Here is a 19,796-nt window from a genome sequence, read left to right on the forward strand (position 1 = left end):
CGACCCACTATGTGCTTAACGCTAACCCCAAACGCCTCCACATTTTCCACCAACCTGCAATATCTGTCTCTGTGACTTCACTATCTTCGACAATCTCACTCAATGAAACAAAATTTCATCGATCCCCACAACCCTCCAGTGTTCCAAGGATCCACTAGTAACCCCAGATCTCCTCCTGATCCCAAAGGCCCCCCAGTCCCCATCACAGATCTTCCCAGACCCACTATTCCATGGCCTCCCAGATTTCTCCCAGAGGCATCTGTACTCAAGTCTGACAATGAACTTGACATCTTACTCCAAATCTTAAACCTCTCCTGTGTTCCTATAATAGGGCCGGCAGTGCCATCCCCCACAGTCGCCCAGCCGGCAGACCTCCGTGTCTCTCTAGATTTGCACCGCTTGCCTTCACCCCTGCTTCCAGTCCCCAAGTCTTTTGCATTCTGTCACCTGAATTCCTCTTTTCCAGTCCCTTCCTCTGCATAGCCCTGGTCCAAACTTCTCCTCTCCTGCTCTAAATCCCCTGCATCAGCCTTGTCTCTGCTCCCCCAGACTCCTCATCCCTCTATCTACCCTCCCCTTGGGGTCTAGAGAGGTCTTTGTAAAGCATGAATATGATCAGGGCCCTCCCCTGCTCAAAGCCCATCTATGGCTCCCTAGTGCTTTCAGGGCAAAGTTAAGCCCTGAATGATCTGTTTCTGCCAACCTCTCTTTCCAACATGATCTCTCACCACTAACTCCTCATACCACGTCCCCAAAAATGAAGTTTCAGAAACTACCCCAACACATCACACTCTCTCTTGCCCTTGGGTCTTTGCACATGCTGCTCCCTCTGCTCGGAATGCCCTTCCTCACTCTGCTCTTGAGCCTTGAAGAGTCGGCTCAGGGGCTCTGGCAGTCTCCTGGGCCCCCCCACCTGGATTGTCATTGCCTGGGGATGCGTCTGTCTCTCCTGTGGAGTGTGCGCTCCAGGACAATAAAGCTGAGGCCCTTGGTCACCTGTGTCCACAGTGAAGGGCTGGGCTGACAGGAGGCACTCCAATGGTTGCTTGATGGCCAGATGAATGAGTAGATGACACAGGTGGGAGAGACTGTGCTGGGCAACGTCTGTTCCCAGCAGAGCCCCACAGCCTTGTCTTGGAGGCCGTGTCAACAAATGAGGTAAACGAATGAATGAATGGCTCAGCCCTAATGCCATGGGGACGTTTTATTAGAGCAGCTGCCTTCCTTTTCGACCCCTGCTCTCCGGGCGCAGAAAGCAAACCAACAGAGAAAAAACAACACCTAACTGCGTATCAGGGAAAACCTGCTATCAGCCTGCTCGGGGCAGGGGGCCGTGGGGCCTCAGTCATCTGCGTCCTCATCCTCGTCTTCGTCCTCCTCCTCCTCCTCCTCCTCGGCGGTCGCCAGGGCGTGCTCCTGGGCAGCCTTGAGGGCCTGCTCCTCCTCCACCGTGGGGTCGCTCATCTCCATGATCTCGGGGCCGCTGGGGTACTCGTGCTGGATGGGGCCCGGCAGGGACGGGTTGAAGTTCTCGGGACTATATTTGTGGCCCCAGCCGATGTAGATGTTCTCGAACTTCCTGGAGGGACAGTGAGACACAACGCTGGGAGGTCGTCCCTCTAAGGGCCCAGGCCGGACTTTCACTAAGAGCAGGACCCAGCACAGACAGGAAGGGTGAAGTGTGCCCACCGGGCTCTCTGTTCGCTTGTTCACGCCCTATTTACTAACCATCTACCAACAAATTTCCTTCTGTTATCAATTCCTAGTTTCCTTCCAGTGTGGTCAGAGACCACAGATTTTGTACGATCATGGCTTTTAAATTTATTGAGACTTGGTTTATGGCCTAGCAGACGGTCTATCCCGGCAAATGTTCCACGTGCCCTTGAGAAGAATGCGTATTCTGCTGTTTGTTGGGTGGAGTGGATCTTATTTAATTTTAATTAATTTAAATTTAAACAATAAAACTGATACCCAATTGGAAAATGCCTAAGTAAGTCTGGGACAACTCGGGGACATGAATCTACTTTTGCAACTGTAAAAGTGACGAAATCTGAATGGGGTCAAGTGTTTCTGATGAAAAGTTAGCATCGAAATTGAGATGTGCTGTAAGTGTAAACCTCACACCAGATTCCGGGAAAAAAGAACGTAAAATAGCTCGTTAATAATTTTTACATTATTGATTTCATGTTGTAATGATAATACTTTTGGTATTTAGGGTTAAATAAAATATATTACTGAAATGAATTTTGCCTGTTTATTTTTACTTTGTGAACGTGGCTGCTGGAAAATTTAAAATGACGTAGGTGGCTCATATTTTCTGTGTGCTGGACAGCGCTGGTGCCAATGTGGGACCTCGCAGTGTGCGGTTAGACAGGACCCCCTGCCATGGTGCCCACGTTCCGGAGGGAGGAGACTCATTATAAACAGGGACATGACTGGTCGGGTCCCAGCCAGCTGACCTCCCCCCAGAATTTTAACTAGGGAAGAAAATAGGAGTAAACGGGAGCGATGGCAGGGGCCTGAGACACAGGGAGGGGACACAGGGAAGTAGAGGGAGAGAGAGGGAGCTTGACCTTATGTTCACAGCCTTGCCACTCCTCAGAGGATTGTTTTCCTCGGAGCCTCCAAACACCCCGCTTCCTTGGAAGCGCCCGGCCCCAGCCCGCCCTGGTTCCCGTGCTCCAGGAACCGGCAGCCTCACCAAGAGGCTGAGCTTGCTAGGAAGGCAGAATCTCAGGGTCCACCCAGACCCTCAAACCCAGAACCCGAGATTTAACCAGACTCCCCCAAACCCCCAGCGAGTCCTAGGCACTCACAGTTTGGGAAGCTCTGGTCTAGAATGTTCTGCCTGCTTTTCCCTCCATTTACTTCTTTCTTTCCCCAAAGATTTCAGATCAAGGCTGCTTTTCCCAGGAATCCTTCCTTGACCCCCTCAAGACACGACAGTTATGAGCTGTCATCCATCCCTCCCCGACCCACCATACAGCTGGCAAACAGTGACGTTCAAGAGTCTTTTATAAAGAAAAAAATGCACGGATGAATGGATGGGCATTGGATGGATGGTGGATGGGTGGGAGGATAGGTGGTGGATGGGTGGTGGATGGATGGTGGATGGGTTGGAGGATAGGTGGTGGGTGGGTGGGTGGATGGGTGGTGGATGGATGGTAGATGGGTGGGAGGGTGGGTGATAGATGGGTGGTGAATGGGTGGGAGAATGGGTGGTGGATGGGTGGTGGATGGGTGGGAGGATGGGTGGTGGATGGGTGGGTGGATGGGTCGTGGATGGGTGGGTGGATGGGTGGGAGGATAGGTGGTGGGTGGGTGGGTGGTGGATGGATGGTAGATGGGTGGGAGGATGGGTGATAGATGGGTGGTGGATGGGTGGTGGATGGATGGTGGATGGGTGGGAGGATGGGTGGTGGATGGGTGGTGGATGGGTGGGTGGATGGGTGGTGGATGGGTGGTGGATGGGTGGTGGATGGGTGGTGGATGGGTGGGAGGATAGGTGGTGGATGGGTGGGTGGATGGGTGGCGGATGGGTGGCGGATAGGTGGGCAGGTGGGAGTGGGGAAAGGATGGGTGAGTGGAGCTCCAAGTTTGGATTTTTTCCTTTCAGAAGGATGTTGGCAAGTGAAGATGTGCCCAGAAGAAGGGCTTTGGCTAAGGCAAGCAAGCCTCTTCTCTGCTTCTGGAGGAGAAAACAAATAATTGCCAAGGAAGTGGTTAAATTATCAAGATGACATGAAATCACAGCCCGGCTGTGCACCATCGTAGCCAATACAGCGCAGGTTCATCCTTGAGATGGAAAAAAAGAGTCTGTGAGAAACCATCACGCCATCTGGTGGACAGAGCTGGTAAGTCAGCCCGTCCCCGCTGCAAGGCAGGGATGGGCCAGGAAGAAAGGCTGAGGAGCTTGCTGGGACTGTGGAGCCATGGATGGGAAGGTGCAGGAATGACTTTGGCCTGCCAATCTTTTGGGAGCAACTGGTGGGGGAAGATTTCTGCCCATAGAGAGGAGACCCTTCAAATGGGAAGAACTGTCCAGAGGGTCCAGGGAGGGAGTTAGCTCTCCAGAGACGAGACTCTATTCCTGTTAGGGCTGCCCCAAAGGAGTCTGCTGAGTCCTGTCTGGCTCCGTGACCCATGCAGCAGGAAAGCCAGGGCCAAGGGACCGGAGATCCAGGTTTGAATCCTGCACATGCTGTGTGACCCTAGGGCAGTTCCTTCCCCTCTCTGATCCTCCATTCTCTCTCCAAGAGGCTCACACTTTTGGTCTGGGATTTCTCCTTTTAGCCCTAGTGGAAGCCCTGGGAGCTGAGTGAGAGGGTGAGCCCTGGGGCCTTCTGGAAGGGGGTCTTCCCAATCTGCCCACCCTGGCGAGCTGCCCCACCCGGCCTGGCTCGGAAGAAGTTGTAGGGGCTCCCTCTCCTGGGCGGCACTAGGAAACCTACTTGCCGATGGCGTAGGCATAGGCCCCCGGCCAGAGATTGGAGCGCACGACGGCCACGGAGTACTGCGGGCAGAGGCTGCAGGACAGGCGCGTGGTCCAGGGTGACGTGTGCAGGATTTCTGCAGGGGGCAGAGAGCACCAGGGAGGTCAGAGGCTCAGCTCGCTGGAGGGGAAGCAGAGAGAAACAAGGAGGGGAGCAAAGAGGGAGAACAAGGAGGGGCATGAAGGGAACGGTGGTGTTGGAGCTCCGGCTCTGGACCCCTCTCTCGCTGGGTGGCCCCAGGAAGCCACTTCACCTGTCTGAGCCTCAGTGACCACACCTGAGACCTGAGAAATGGAGACAGACATCTCAGAGGAAGCCTCTGCTTCTTCCTGGTGCCTGAAACCCCAACCTCGGGAGATTCCAGTCCAGTCTTCCGAAGTCCAGCTCAAGGCCTGCCTCCCCTGGGGAGGCCTTCCTAACTGTCTCTCTCTCTCTCTCTCTCTCTCTGTCTCGCCCCCAGCCCACATGGGACTCGAAAGACCATAGCCCACCCTCTAGGCCATTGCCACATGCCAGACACGGTTCACGAGATGGCTGCGTTCCCATTACCCCGTGAGGGAGGCACCGTCACAAGGCCCACTTGATGGATGAGGGAACCGCAGAGGCTGGCACAGACGCCCTCGGCCGGCTGGCTGCCCCGCCCTGTCCCCCAGTCTCCCCGGGCTGGCAGAGGGCGAGGTGAGAGGACCCTCACCTGCATCTTCCGAGAGCGGCGTCAGCAGCGGGGGCCCGATCTCCTGCTCCACCTCCTCAACCCCCTCGTCGGCCTTCTCTTCCTCCTCCCCCAGCTCCTCCTCCTCCTCTGTCTTCTGCAAAGGGTTCACCCAAGTGCAGCGGCCCTGGAGGAGCGGGGGAAGGTCAGGCGGCACCCCTGGGGGGCAGAACCCGGCCTGCTCCCTCGGAGAAAGTGAAGGGCCATTGGGGGCTTGCCCTGTCCTCAGGGACCCAGGCCTGGGCAGGAGGACAGGGTTAGCCGCACAGGTAGGGGGAGAGGGGGCTGAGAGAGGTGTGGTGGTGCCCCCGTCAGCGCATTCATTCACGTAGTTATCGTGTATTTAATGAGCACCCACTACGTACAGGCACTGTTCTAGCAGTAGGGGTTACATCCTTGGGAAGAGAGACCCCCACATCTCTGTCCTGTGGAGCTGACATCCAGCAGCCCATACGATCCTCTGCCTGCTCTTCTGTGAAATGGGGTGTCATGGGTACCTCCCTCGTTGGCTTGTTGTTGGGTTACATGAAGACCTGATAAATGTTTGTTGAGTGAATGAACAAACCTAAGTGCACAGCGTAGGGCTGACTTCAGTTCCATCAACTATGAAATGGGAATGATAGCTGTACTGGCCTCAAAAGGAGTTATTTGGATTCAATAAGACATCGTGGGGTCAGGGCCGGCCCCGTGGCCAAGTGGTTCAGTTCACGTGTTCCGCTTCGACGGCCCGGGGTCCGCTGGTTTGGATCCTGGGTGCGGACATGGCATCGCTCATCAGGCCATGCTGAGGCGGCGTCCCACATAGAACTAGAATGACTTACAACTAGGATATGCAACTATGCACCGGGGCTTTGGGGAGAAAAAAAAAAAGGAAGATTCGCAACAGATGTTAGCTCAGGGCCAATCTTCCTCACCAAAAAGCAAACCTTAACAAAAACCCCAAAACATCGTAGGGTCAATGAATGTTTAGTGAATGAATGAATAAATAAAAAGTTCTTAGCACACAGCAGGTGAGTCCTTGAATGAATAGTTGGTGAATATAAAGTTCGGACACATTACACATTCACCCAATGCAGGTCCTTGATCTCTTACCCACAATTCCAAATCTGAAAAGCTTTGAAAACCAAAAGTTTTTTCATGAGTCACTTGGCAGTAACCTTGACCTGAACTGATGAGAGGCTATTCAGGTGTTGCATATGCTATGTGCACTGTGTCAACTTTTTTTTTTTTTTTTTTTGCTGAGGAAGATTTGCCCTGAGCTATCTAACATCTGTTGCCAATCTTCCTCTATGTTTTATGTGGGTCGTCAAACAGCATAGCCACTGACGAGTGGTGTAGGTCTGCACCCGGAACTGAACCTGGGCTGCTGAAACGGAGCGCAGCGAACGTAACCACTAGGCCACAGGACTGCCCCCTGCCCCGCGTCATGTCACCATTTTAAAATCTGAAAAATTCAGAATCCCAAGATGCCTCTGGCGCCAAAAGTTTCTGGCAGGGGGCTGTCCACCAATACCTCTTGAACAGGTGAAGGAATGGATGCGTGAATGTTATTGAGCACCATGTCTAGCAGGGGGTGGGTACTTGGTATCATTGTCGGGGAGCCACCCGCTTCCTCTCTGGGCGGGGAGGCAGGAGGCCCCGCTCCTCACCTGCGGCAGGATGTGCTGCCTGTGATGCACCCAATTGGCCAGGGAGTCCACCAGCTCGAGCACCGGGATGCCCTCAAAGTCGGCGTTCTCCTCGTACGTGTCGCGCCCGGCGCGGCCCTCCTCCTCCTCGTCGCCCTCCTCCTCGCCAAACTGGTAGAAGCCGAGCGGGCTGATGTGCGTGGCTGCCGAGATGCGGGCGATCTGGGCCCGCAGGTAGTTGGCCTCGTTGCCGGGGAAGGGCGGGTAGCTGATGACCGGCGCGTCCAGGCGGCCGGTGAAGAACTTCTTGATCTTGCGCGCGTGCACGATCTGGGCGGGCGTGACGTGCGGCAGCCGCGTCCACGGCCGGCCTGGCTCGTTGCACACGAAATACAGGAACTTGTTGGTGCCCGAACGGCTCTCCTCCTTGGGGATGACCGGCGGCGGCTTCCACGTGGGCTTGGGGATGACGTCGGTGACCTTCTCCTCGTCCTCCTCGCCCTCCTCCTCGCCGTGCGCCTCCGTGGCCTCGCCGCCCTCCGTCAGCTCCTCCACCTCCTCCTCCTCCACCTCCTCCTCGCCCTCCCGGAACTCCACCTCGGCCACCAGGTAGCTGCCGCTGAGCCCCAGGATCTTGCCCCAGAAGCGGCACGTGCGGATGGGCTGCTGCTCCACCAGCTGCTTCAGCGCCACGAAGATGCGGAAACTCTCGTCTGAGCTCAGGCCCACGCCCGCCTGTTCGAAGTAGAAGGCTGTCTCCATGATGTTGGGCACTGCAGTCTCGGTCTACAGAGACGGGGTGAAGAGCAGAGGGCAGAAGGCTGAAGCCCTGCTCCCTGGCCTGACTCTTCCAGAGTCCAGAGAGCGAAACCCCTCTGTAACCCAGCTGGCTTATGAAATCGCTTCTGGCCAGTGAGATGTAGGGGCCAGTCCTAGGGGAGGATGTCCCTTGTTGGAAAAGAAAAGGCAAAACCACGCTAGGAGAAAACCCTTTGTTCCTTCATCCTTCCCTCTTTTTCCTGCCTGGAATGGAATGTGATACCTGGAGCTACAGCTGCTGTCTTGGGACCATGAGGCAACACATGTCCTCTACCCTAATGGTGGTGGAGCTGAAAGGTGGAAACTGCGTGGTCCCCCAGGCATCACTGAGCTGCCTTACCTCCCCTGGGCTTCTTGTTCGATGGGACAAAGAAGCCACTTCTAGTCATGTTTTCTGATACCTGCAGCCAAATGCACTCCTAACAGATATCCCAAATCTCATAGCAAATTAAGAGAAAAGGCAAGTTTTAACTCCTAGAAGAAAATACAGGCAGTACACTCTTTGACATCGGTCTTAGGAGCATGTTTTCAAATACCATGTCTACTCAGGCAAGGGAAACAAAAGAAAAAATAAACAAAGGAGATTACATCAGACTAAAGAGCTTCTGCAAGGCAAAGGAGACCGTGAACAAAATGAAAAGATAACCCACCAACTGGGGGAAAATATTTGCACATCATATATCCAACAAGGGGTTCATCTCCATAATATGTAAAGAACTCATACAACTCAATAACAAAAAAATGAACAACCCCATGAAAAAACGGGCAGAGAATATGAATAGACATTTTTCCAAAGAAAATATACAGATGGCCAACAGGCACAGGAAAAGATGTTCAAGGTCACTAATTATTAGGGAAATGCAAATCAAAACTACAATGAGATATCATCTTACACCCATCAGAATGGCTATAATTAACAAGATGAAAAATAATAAATGCTAGAGAGGATGTGGAGAAAAGGGAACCCTCACACACTGCTGGTGGGAATGCAAACTGGTGCAGCCACTATAGAAAATAGTATGGAGATTCCCCAAAAAATTAAAAATAGAAATACCATATGACCCAGCTGTCGTATGACTGGGTGTTTATCCAAAGAACTTGAAATCAACAATTCCAAGAGACTTATGCACCCCTATGTTCACTGCAGCATTATTCACAATAGCCAAGACATAGAAGTAACCCAAGTGCCCATCACCCGGTGACTGGATAAAGAAGATGTGGTGTATATACAATGGAATACTACACAGCCATAAAAAAGACAAAATCATCCCATTTGCAACAACATGGATGGACTTTGAATTTTGTTAAGCAAAATAAGCCAGACAGAGAAAGGCAAACACTACATGATTTCACTCATATGTGGAAGATAAACAAACACATGGACAAAGAGAACAGATTAGTGGGGAAGAACCAGAGGGGAAGGGGGTCGGAGGAAGGGAAAAAGGGGTAAAGAGGCACATATGTGTGATGACAGATAAAAACTAGACTACTGGTGGTGAGCACGATGCAGTCTATACAGAAACTGATATATAACAAAGTACCCCTGAAATTACACAATGTTATAAAGCAATAGGACCTCGATAAAATAAAAAAATGAATAAATAAAAAGAAGGAGAAGAGGCAGGGCTCGAACCCAGGAATCAGTGACGCTGGAGGATGGCGGTGGTAAGTCCCACCCTCACTGCCTCCCCCTTCACCGTCTGCTTTGTTCAGGAAGTGAGAGGGAGAGAGGAGGCCCAGAAAGAGAGGGAGAACAAGGAGAAGAAGCGAGTTGAGGGCTGGGGCTGGAATACAGTGAAGTCTGGGTCTAGCTGCCCCCACATCCTCATGCCCACAAGGCGGTTCCCAACACTTTTTTGTTTACTCAGCCCAGAAATCTTTATTAAAGACCCAGTGGGTGCCAGCCCTGCTAGGGCAGGCTCTGAGATATACCAGAGAACAAAAGAGATAGGGTCCTTCCTCATGAGATCAGCATGGGGACACACACGGCCCAGACCAAGGAGACCACACGCTCTGTCGCCAGAACTTGAATCAGGATGGAGAGAGTGGGGTAGGCAGAATAATGGCCCCCCCCAAAAAGATGTCCATGTCCTAATGCCTGGACCTGTGAGTATGTTCTCCTCCGCGGCAAAAGGGACTTGCAGCTGTGATTAAAGTGAGGGTCTTGAGTTGGCGGGGATGACCCTGGACTGTCGGGGTGGGGTCCCACATCATCACAGGAGTCTTGGTGAGTGAAAGCGGGAGGCAGGAGAGTCTGAGACGATGTGCTGACAGGTGCAGAGATCAGAGGCAGAGAGAGATCTGAAGATGCAACGCTGCCTTTGAAAATACAGGAAGGAATGTGCGGCCTCTAGAAACTGGAAAAGACAAGGAGACAAATTCTCCCAGGAGCCTCCATTAGGGAGGCAGCCTGGCTGACAGTGACTTTAGTCTGGCGAGACCCGGTTTGGAATCCCGAACTCCAGAACCGTGAGGTTATACATGATGCTGTCGCAAGTCACTGAGGTATGGTAATTTGTTACAGCAGCCATAGGGAACGAGTGCACGGGCCAACTTCTGCGTGTGGCTGGAAAAGAATCGTGTAAACGTGTCGTGGACGATTAACTGCACATGGAGAGATGCCTGAGGCCAGTGAGCAGAGAGAAAGAGAAAATGGAGGGTCAGAGCTGGTGGGCTCAGGTCCAGCTATTCCTGCAGCCCACCCAAGTGCCCTGATTCTGGGAGATGCCTCGTATCTTTCTGATAAATCCTCCCCCTTATTTTAGCGAGCTCTGGCGGGTGTCTGTTATTGGAAACCACATAGTCTTGACTCATATGCCCATTCATCCCCCTTAACTTGGCTCTGGGGAAAAGGCTTGCCTGTGGTCCAAGAAAATGTATCACAAAGAAAAACACATACACCCACTTAAGTCAGGGGGAAAATCAGATCAAAGAGATGAGTTTCTCATTTAAGGACTGTGGACGGCTTCCAGAAAGAACAATGATCGCCACCAAGCAATTGGAAACTCAAGGTAATAAAAAGTTTCAAGGTGAACACGTTTTCTCCAGTTCCTTTATACGGCCGTTGGAGTCACTGGCCATTTTTCGTGAAAAAGATGAGCATTCTAGAGCTAATACGTGCAATTCCTAACTTTTATTAGGCACGCTAAAGACTATTTGTCTCCCATTTCAAATGTACTGAGACACCTTTCAAAGGGCTACATAAATGATAAAATGGTACAGTACTTTGTTAGGAATGCTATAACGTACCGCGAGAGAGGCGGCTTAAAGCACAGAAATGCATTGTCTCAAGGTTCTGGAGGCCAGAGGTCGAGATCAAGATGTCGGCACGGTTGGCTCCTTCTGAGGTTTGGGAGAATCTGTCCCACGCCTCTCTCCTAGCTTCTGGTGGTTTGCTGATCATCTGTGGCCTTCCTGGCTCTGTAGCAGCATCACCCCGCTCTGTGCCTTCGTGTTCACGTGGTGTTTTCTCTGTGTGTGTGTCTGTGTCCAAAGTTAACCCTTTACGCGGCCACGAGTCTTGTTGAATTAGGGGCCCACCCTCCCCCAGTATAATCTCATCTTAACTAATTACACCTGCAACGCCTCTAGTTCCAAACGAGGTCCCATTCTGAAGTCCTGGGGGTGAGGACTTCAATATATGAATTTGCAGGGGGGCCGGGGGCGGACACAATTCAACCCATAACAGATGGGCAGTGTGAAAATGAACGGTGATGCTTAAATTGTGCCAGCTGATGTAAAAGATTTGGCGACAAGCATACTGAGGTTTCTTTCTAAAGGTATATACTGCATTCCCATGTTTTTTTTAAAGCTCAGTGTGTTAACACTGAGTTAAAACGAACAATTTATTGCATCTTCTTTCTATGCTTGCTCGAGATACTATTGTTCACAAGTGTTTGAAGTCCCCTCCCCACAGCAGGATTGTACATTCCCACCCCCAGTGAATTCAGGAGTGGCCATGTCACCTGCTCTGACCATTTGAAATGGCAGTGCAAGGGACAGGCGTCACACGCAGGCAGAAGCTGTGAGGACCCACGGGGGGTTGTTACGCCCTCTTTCTCCTTCTCTGCATCTGTGGAAGCCCATGTCACAAGGGAACTTCCCTCGCCCTGGGTCCTCGAGCGGCTGATGAGCAGAGTCCTCCTGCCAACCCTGGGTGGGCAGGTGGGGTGGGCGGGAAATAAACTGTGTGGTTCTAAGCCACTGAGATTCTTGGGCTGTTTGTCATCTCAGCTTGTCGTGGCACACCCTGACGAAAACTCTGTAGGAGGAGAATGGTTATTTTGAAAGTGGTTCTGGCGGCTTCCCTCAATCTTAAACACCACGCAAAAGCTTGTTTGCCTAATTGACGTAGACATCATTGACGCAGGACGTAGAGTCCAAACCCAATGCCAAGACTCTCCGTCTTGCAGCCAGGAAGCCAGGAGGGAAGATAAGGGAAGGAGCATAGGAGACTCTCTCTGGGGTGCGTGCCTGGTTCGTGAGCCGATGGCCATCACCCTCTTTCTAGGAAGCTCTCCATCCACATGACAATGGAATGTGTCCTCACCAACCATGTTTAAATAACATCATCCTGTGCTTCCGGCCACTGTTGATGGAGGAAGAGTAGACAGCTACCCTAAAAGGACAGCTCAGACTCGGCTGCCCTCCCCCTGCAATTTGTGACTGGGCAGACAGGAAGGACAGCAGGCATCTCCTTGCCTCCAGATTATTCCCTTGGCACAGCTGGGTTTGAACCCAGGTTGGTCAGGCTCCCGTGCCCCTGATCCATAACCTCTCTACTTCCTGTGGCCAGAATCTTTCTTTCTCCCAGTTTCCAGGAAGATCCTATCTATGATTGGGGAGAAAAGATTTCCTAGTGGTAACTGGATGGAATTTTCAAAAAGTAAACTGGGGAGCTGTGGGGTGACCGTACACTGCCAAGTGGAGGAGGTGGGTGAGGAGAGAGGAGCAGAAGTGAAATATGAGCACTGGAATCCCTGACTGCCAGCTCAGTCCTGGGCCCAGCCACACCCCAGCCCTTGGGTTCCATGGGGTCAGTCACTCTCAGCTCACTGAGCCAGCACCATCCTCAACCGCTTTCTCCATTGCTGGCCTTCTGCAGGCTGGAGAAGCTCCACGGTCACTTTCCCAGCCTCCCTTGCAGCTGGAAATGGCATGAGACCCAATTTGGGCCAATAAGATGCCAGCAGAGGTTTTCTGAGAGGCTTCTGGGGAACTTTTGCGCCCCTGATTTAAAAAAAGGAGGGAGGCGGAGACTCACAAGGAAAAGCTCCCTCCCTCTCTCTCTCCCTGTTTGGGCCACTGGTGTAGGGATATGATGTCTGGAGCTGCAGCAGCCATTATTCGAACGGAGAGCGACAAGCTCAAGGACCAAATGTTGACATGATGAAGAAGGCAGAGCAGAAGGCAGGAAAGAGCCAGATTCTTCACGACCTCATAGAGATGCTGCCCCAACTCTGCCCACTCTTGGGGAAGTGAAGTAATTCTATGTTTTGCTGAACTGCTTGGGCCATTTTAATCCAGCTCTTGCAGCCCAGAGGGAGCCTTACTGACTCCATCGGCCAGAGATAGGGTCTATACCCAGGCTTCTATGATGCTGAAAACCGCTCTCTTGGTTCTGGGGGGGAGGGGAGTCCGGGGTGAGGGGAGAAGAGAGTTCTGGGTGTCCCTTCGCTGGGAAGCCACCCTGCCAGCCCTAGGCTGCTTGCACCTGACTATCAGGTGTGAGGAAAACTTCTATCTTGTCTAAGCCACTTGTCTCCATTTCTCTGACATCATCTCCCTGCCTTCAGGTGACCTGGGTTGTGAAACAAGTACAGCAAGGTGTTAGCTTTTGGAACGTGACCCAACAATACTAAAGTTAGTCTAAAATTATCAATGTGAGAATAGTCAGGAACTTTTCAAGACAGAGGCGCAGTGATGGGGAGCCTTATGCTACCAAACAGCCATACTTGCTGTGCAGCCGCTGTACCCATCAAGCTGGAGAATTCTAGGGCTGAAAGCCATCCGCAGAGCAAAGGCACAGCATAGAGAATCCAGAAACAGACCTGACTCCATAGGGGTGGAAATAAATGGTAGAGGTGGCAGTTCAAAGCAGGGGGGAGAGAATGGATTTTTCCAGAAATGTTGGGCATCATGGCTGGCCATTCGGAAGAAATAGAAAAATGAGAGAGATGAGAGCCCTGCCTCCCGTCTGACAGAAGAATAAATACAAAATGCTAAATCACGGATTTCTTTCGAGTCTTTTCCCAGAAATACGCACAGGCCACAAACGCCCACAGTTTGGCCCTTCTGCAAACCTCACAGGAAGAAGTCCAGCTCCGCGCTAAGGGGGCGGGGCCTCAAGGACCGGCCGCTCGAAGGGGGCGGAGCCTCGAGAGAAGCGGGGCTCTAAGGGGGCGGGGCCTCTAGGGCAGAGCGTTCTAAGGAGGCGGGGCCTTCAGTGACTTGGGATAGAGGCGCGTGCGACCTGGAGGTGTAGGGGGAGGCAGCGTGCAGTTCCAAGGGGGTCTCCCAAGGAGAGACCGTTGATCTGAAATTTAAACCACAATCTCAGGTAAAACTGTCCTTCCTGCCTAAGACTTGGATTCCCACCTGCGCTCTGCTCACCCAAGCACTCATTCCTTTGGCAGACTGTCGTTCCCGCGTTCTCTCGCCATCCCACCCCACTGTCGCCAGAATCCTAGAACCTCAGAAGCATAGAAGCGAGCACAGGAGCCAGCCCCGTGGCCAGTGTTTAAGTTCGCTTGCTCCCCTATCGCGGCCCAGGGTTTCGCTGGTTCGGATCCTGGGCGCGGACATGGCACCGCTCATCAGCCCACTTTGAGGCGGCGTCCCACATGCCACAACTAGAAGGACCCACAACTAGAATATACAACTATGTACTGGGGGGATTTGGGGAGAAAAAGCAGAAAGACAAAAAAGAATAAGATTGGCAACAGTTGTTAGCTCAGGTGCCAATCTTTAAAAAAAAAAAAAAAAATGCGAGCACAGGCCAACGCATCTGCAGACAGGGCAGAAGTTGCAGCGGGGCCTCTGGAAGTCGTGGTCCTGCCTTCCTAGTCTGGTCTCCGCACTTCCTAGCTGCCTTGCTCTGAGCCGAAGTCCTTCCTCTACAGATAGAAATAATAAAGAGTGCTTGTCTTACAGGATTGTTTCAGGGACGAAACCAGACAGTGCTCCTAAGCTCTTAGCAGGGGGCCTGGAGGTGTCAGAATTATCTTAAACAGACAGTCCTCCGTAAATGCTGCTTGAAGGAGTGAACACTTCACCCAAATTTTAAGCAGTCGTCCAATTCTGGAAACAGAACCGGGGACATAAATATTCTGAGGATAGTAGAATATTAAAGAGTCACGGGTGGAAGAATTCTTAGCCGGTCCCAACTTACAAAAGGGGAAACTGAGTCTAGGGGCTAGGGGGCAATTCAGTGTTGAGAGACTATTTTCTGGAGGGAGAGTAAGTGCTGGAAGGAGAGACCAGCCTCCACCTCCACATGGCAGCTGGAGTCAGCTTTCTAAGGCAGAGCGGACTAGCCTTTCCTCTGCCTCAAACCCTTCCACGGCAGTCCACCGGCCTCAGGAGAAAGTCCTAGCCCCTTAGCCTGGCGTTCAAGGCCCTCTGTGATCTGGTCCCAGCCCCCTCCGCCGGGTGCACACTCTAGACTGAAATCATTCATGTTTCTGTGGTGCCCCCCGCTCCCCTTACCTCCAGGCCTCAGCACAGGCTATGCCTAAGGCCGGGCCCCCCTCACCTCGTGCACGCCCCTCCCCACTGGCTCACTTACCACCTCCTCCTCCATGTCCTGCTCGCCTTCACCGCTGCCGCCCCGGACAAACAGGGCCTTCTGCCTCTCGGCCATCTCGTAGGTGAGCTGCATCTCCGGGTCGTCCCGCAGCGTGTCCAGCTTGGGGTGGAACCACTCCCACTGGGCGGTGCGGTTCAGCGACTCCAGGATGGACAGGGGGTCCTCGGGCCGCTGGTTCAGGATCTTGGTCAGCAGGTTCACAAGGTGCTCGTACCTGCCTCCCGCGGGAGGGAGTGGGAGGCAGGGGACATCACTCACTGAGCTCACTGCTGTGTGTCTGGCCCCGTGCCTGGCACTGGGGACACAGTAGAGAAGAGAAAGGGTCCCTGCCCTGGTGGAGCTGACCACCTGATGATGGAGACAGAATTTAACCAAATATGCAAATTACATAGTGTGTCAGGGGGTGCTAATTTCTGTGGAGACAAATAAAGCAGGGAATGGGAATGCCAGGGAGAGGAGACACTTTGCAATTTTAAATAAGGGGGCCAGAGAAAGGCCTCACCAAGGTGACATTTAAGCTGAGACCTGAATGAAGTGAGCAGGCAAACCACGCTGATACCGGGGAGGGGAAGAGCTTCAGTCAGAGGGAACAGCAGGTGCACAGGCCCTGAGACATTTTATTTTATTTTATTTTACTTTTTAAAGGGTACGTCATTTGATTTTTTTTTGAAGATTTTTATTTTTTCCTTTTTCTCCCCAAAGCCCCACCCCCCCCACCCCGGTACATAGTTGTATACTCTTCGTTGTGGATCCTTCTAGTTGTGGCATGTGGGACGCTGCCTCAGCGTGGTTTGATGAGCAGTGCCATGTCCGTGCCCAGGATTTGAACCAATGAAACACTGGGCCGCCTGCAGCGGAGCACGCGAACTTAACCACTCGGCCACGGGGCCAGCCCCGTGAGACATTTTATGAATCAAATATGATCTTAATACCAAAACTCAAGGAAACTAGGGGAAAGAAAAATTCTACGCTAATCTCATTTAGAAATATAGATACTGAAGTCCTGAGCAAGATATTAGCAAAGGACATGCAGCAACTTCTCCAAAGGATGACACACCAGGGTTAAATCAGGCTAATAAGAGGAATGCAAGACTGGACTGATATTAGGAAAATAGACAAAAATATGATTCATCATGTTAATATGTTAAAGGAGATCTGTAAAGGGCTGGCCCCGTGGCCAAGTGGTTAAGTTCGTGCGCTCTGCTTCAGTGGCCCAGGGTTTCACCGGTTCGGATCCTGAGCACGGACATGGCGCCGCTCGTTGGGCCATGCTGAGGTGGCATCCCACATGCCACAACTAGAAGGGCCCACAGCTAAAAAGACACAACTATGTACTGGGAGGCTTTGGGGAGAAAAAAGAAAAATAAAATCTTAAAAAAAAAAAAAAGGAGATATGTAAGATCATCTCGACAGGTGCAGAGAAATAGTTTGCTGACATCTAACACCCGTTCATGATTTTTAAAAACCTAGCAAACTAGGAATAGAAGGTAATTTTTTATAATCTTATAAAGGGTAGCCACAAGCAACCTACAGCACACACCAAACATAAAGGAGAAAGATGAATATTTTCCCCTGTGAGATTGGGAGGATGCCTGCTTTCTTGACTTCTGTTTAATACTGCACTGGAGGTCCCAGCCAATGCAATCTGACATGAAAAAGGAAAGTCAAAGGATTGGGGAGGAAGATGCAGAGGACGTGATTGGGTGTGATGTACAAAGGCCTTGAGCTGAGGGTGTGCCCGGCAGGTAGGAAGAACACTGATGAGGTCAGTGGGGCTGGTGGAGTGAGGGAGACGGGTTGTGGGAGGAGAGCAGGCTGGAGTGATAACAGTATGGCTTCCATTCCCGCAAGTCAGGCACTGTGCTGGGCACTTGAGAGCAATGTTAAATTCTCACCACCATCATACGTCTGAGGAACAATTATGATCCCCACTCTCCAGATAAGGAAACTGAGGCTTAGAAAAGTTGAGGTCACAGTGGTAGCACAGCCAGGATTTGAAATCAAGTTGGTCTGACTTCAAAGCATGTATATCTAACCCTCTGCAGTGTGGAAACCCTTTGGCGGCAGTCTTGGGTGTGGGGGAGGACCATCACTGAATTGGAAGGGTAGGGAGAGGTCAGACTTTGGCCAGGGCTTTTCAATAAAGGACCTTTAAGATCCCAAGGGCCGGAACTGTTGGGAAGAGCTAGAGGTTAATTTGGACTAGACTCTAGGATCTGAGGTAGGAGCTGACTATAGATGAAATTTGGAGAGCGGGCAGGGGCTGAATTATACAGGGCCTTGAAGGCTCTTGTGAGGAGTGTGAACCTTCTGAGGCCACTGGGGAGCCCCGGCAGGCTCTGGCCATGGGAGGGATGGGGTCAGCTTTGTGCTTTAGCAAGACCTGTTACTTCTCCAACCTCATCTCCTCCTCTTCCTCCCTTAGTTCCAGTCAAACCAGCCTCCTTGCTGTTCTTCAAACACAGCCAACCTTAAAGCCTTTCAACTTGTTATGTCTTCTACCTGGACCACTTCCTCCAGGGCATCCTCAGCTCCGGCAGGTCCCTGATCAAATGTCACCTCCTCAGAGGCACCTCCCCTGACCTCATGCTATTTAATATGCCCTCCCTATCTCCTCTACCCTGCTTATTTTCACCTTAGCTCTTTTATTTATTTATTGTTTTGAGGAAGATCAGCCCTGAGCTAACTGCTGCCAATCCTCCTTTTTTTGCTAAGACTGGCCCTGAGCTAACATCTGTGCCCATCTTCCTCTACTTTATACGTGGGACGCCTACCACAGCATGGCTTGCCAAGTGGTGCCATGTCTACACCCAGCATCTGAACCAGCAAACCCCAGGCCACCGAAGCAGAACATGCACACTTAAGCGCTGCGCCACCAGGCCGGCCCCTACCTTAGCTCTTATCATTTATTATATTTATTGTCCATTCTCCCATTAGAATGTGAGCTTCGCGAGGAGGTAATGGGGGCAGAGAGGTGTATTATGACTGTGCTAAGTGGCCTTGGCAAGTGCCTTCCCCAGGCAGGAGGGTTTAGTGGATAACGGTCTCAGGGAGCAAATTACTTGTGCCAGAATCCTGGCTCTGCCTCATCCTAGTTGTGTTATCTTGGATACGGGACCTACTTTCTGTCTGGGTTTCCTTCTCTGTAAAATAGGGCAGGAGATGTGCTAATCTCAGCCGTGAGAACTAGATGTTACTGTGTGAAGTGCTGGCACAATGTCTGGTAAGTCAATGCTCGCTGTTGGTAGCATTTACTCCCTGACTCCTGGGCTGTGAGACGCCCCGAGTGGTCGCTGGTTCTCCATGAGGGGCGATCCCCTGTCTGCCTGATGAGACCCCAGAGCCTGAGACAGGGTCCCACGCCCCCCACCCCTCCAGGCCCCCTCTCACAGGCTGAGGTTGCAATTGACGCTGGTCTGCAGCAGGTAGGCCTTGGCGTTCTGCACTGCCAGCTCCCGAGGCTCGGGCTCGGGCACCTGCATACTGAAGGACATGAAGCCCAGCTCAGAGGGTGAGAACTGGAGGGCAGGGTCATCACTCATGTAGGGCCCGTGCTGGGCGCTCGCGCTGAACTGCAGGTCTTCTCTCTGGTACATGCTGAACTGGCCCAGGAGGTCGGGCCGGGGCTCCTGGTAGGCAGACTCCAGTTCTTGGAAGACGTTGCCTCGGCCATGCTGTAGCTGCTGCATTAGGCTGGCGTTGCCGGGGACCTGGATGCCGCCTCCATCCAGGTAAGGCTGGGGCAGGAACTCCGAGGGAAAGCCCGTATTCAAGGACGGGTACTCCATGCCACCCAACTGGGCTTCCTCAGCCTGGAACATGGCCAATTGCTCATACGGACTCAGGCTGGCCCCTTGTGACCAGCTCTGGAGGTTGGCCTGGCTCTCCAAGATCTCCTGACTGCTCCGCAGGACCTGGGCGTCCAGCGGCATCTGTTGCACCCCGTCGGGGACCGCGGGCGGGAGCTGAGCGCGTTCCTGACTGCGCTGCTCAGAGACCTGGGAACTCCTCCGGCTCGAGGGCTGCGGGGCAGAAGGATCAGGGGCGGGCGGCGGGTCCCCCATGGTTCAAAAGGGGGTTGCAGACTTCTCGGAGGAAGGCTTGCAGACAGGCAAGCCAGACCAGTCGCCCGGTTGTACTCGCCGGGCGGCAGCCACGCCGGCAGCGCCCGTTTCTAAGGGGGCGGGGCGGGCCGTTAGGGGGGGCGGGGACGCCGGGCCGAGGAGCACGCTCCGCGCAGGCGCAGCCCTCGCCCCGCGCCGGGCGGCCTCCCGCCTTCCAGCCGCCCGGGCACGCCCCCTGGATCCCGCGCAGTCCCACCGCCGACGCGCAGCGGA

The 19,796-nt window shown here is 52.7% G+C and overlaps 1 protein-coding gene across 3 annotated transcripts; it reads right to left on the reverse strand.

The window, feature by feature from the left end:
- Window positions 1–1,189: 1,189 nt before the first annotated feature.
- RSPH6A (radial spoke head 6 homolog A) lies at window positions 1,190–19,710 on the reverse strand. Of its 3 annotated transcripts, none has more exons than XR_011543812.1 (6): window positions 18,850–19,679; window positions 15,439–15,673; window positions 6,855–7,619; window positions 5,188–5,332; window positions 4,452–4,613; window positions 1,190–1,579 (listed from the first exon to the last, which is right to left on the reverse strand). XR_011543812.1 is itself a non-coding variant. In XM_008507304.2 (6 exons), exons 1-6 carry the CDS (start codon window positions 19,521–19,523, stop codon window positions 1,342–1,344), a joined length of 2,175 nt encoding a protein of 724 aa, XP_008505526.2. In that variant the 5' UTR covers window positions 19,524–19,710; the 3' UTR covers window positions 1,190–1,341. The 3 variants fall into 3 exon arrangements, 2 of the variants coding, with proteins under 2 accessions (XP_008505526.2, XP_070489108.1); XM_008507304.2 differs by having other exon boundaries at window positions 4,452–4,569; window positions 18,850–19,710; XM_070633007.1 differs by lacking the exon at window positions 1,190–1,579 and adding an exon at window positions 3,640–3,795 and having other exon boundaries at window positions 4,452–4,569.
- Between the last annotated feature and the right edge of the window lie 86 nt (window positions 19,711–19,796).

Source organism: Equus przewalskii, chromosome 9 (assembly GCF_037783145.1).
Source record: "Equus przewalskii isolate Varuska chromosome 9, EquPr2, whole genome shotgun sequence".
Classification (NCBI taxonomy): Eukaryota; Metazoa; Chordata; class Mammalia; order Perissodactyla; family Equidae; genus Equus; species Equus przewalskii.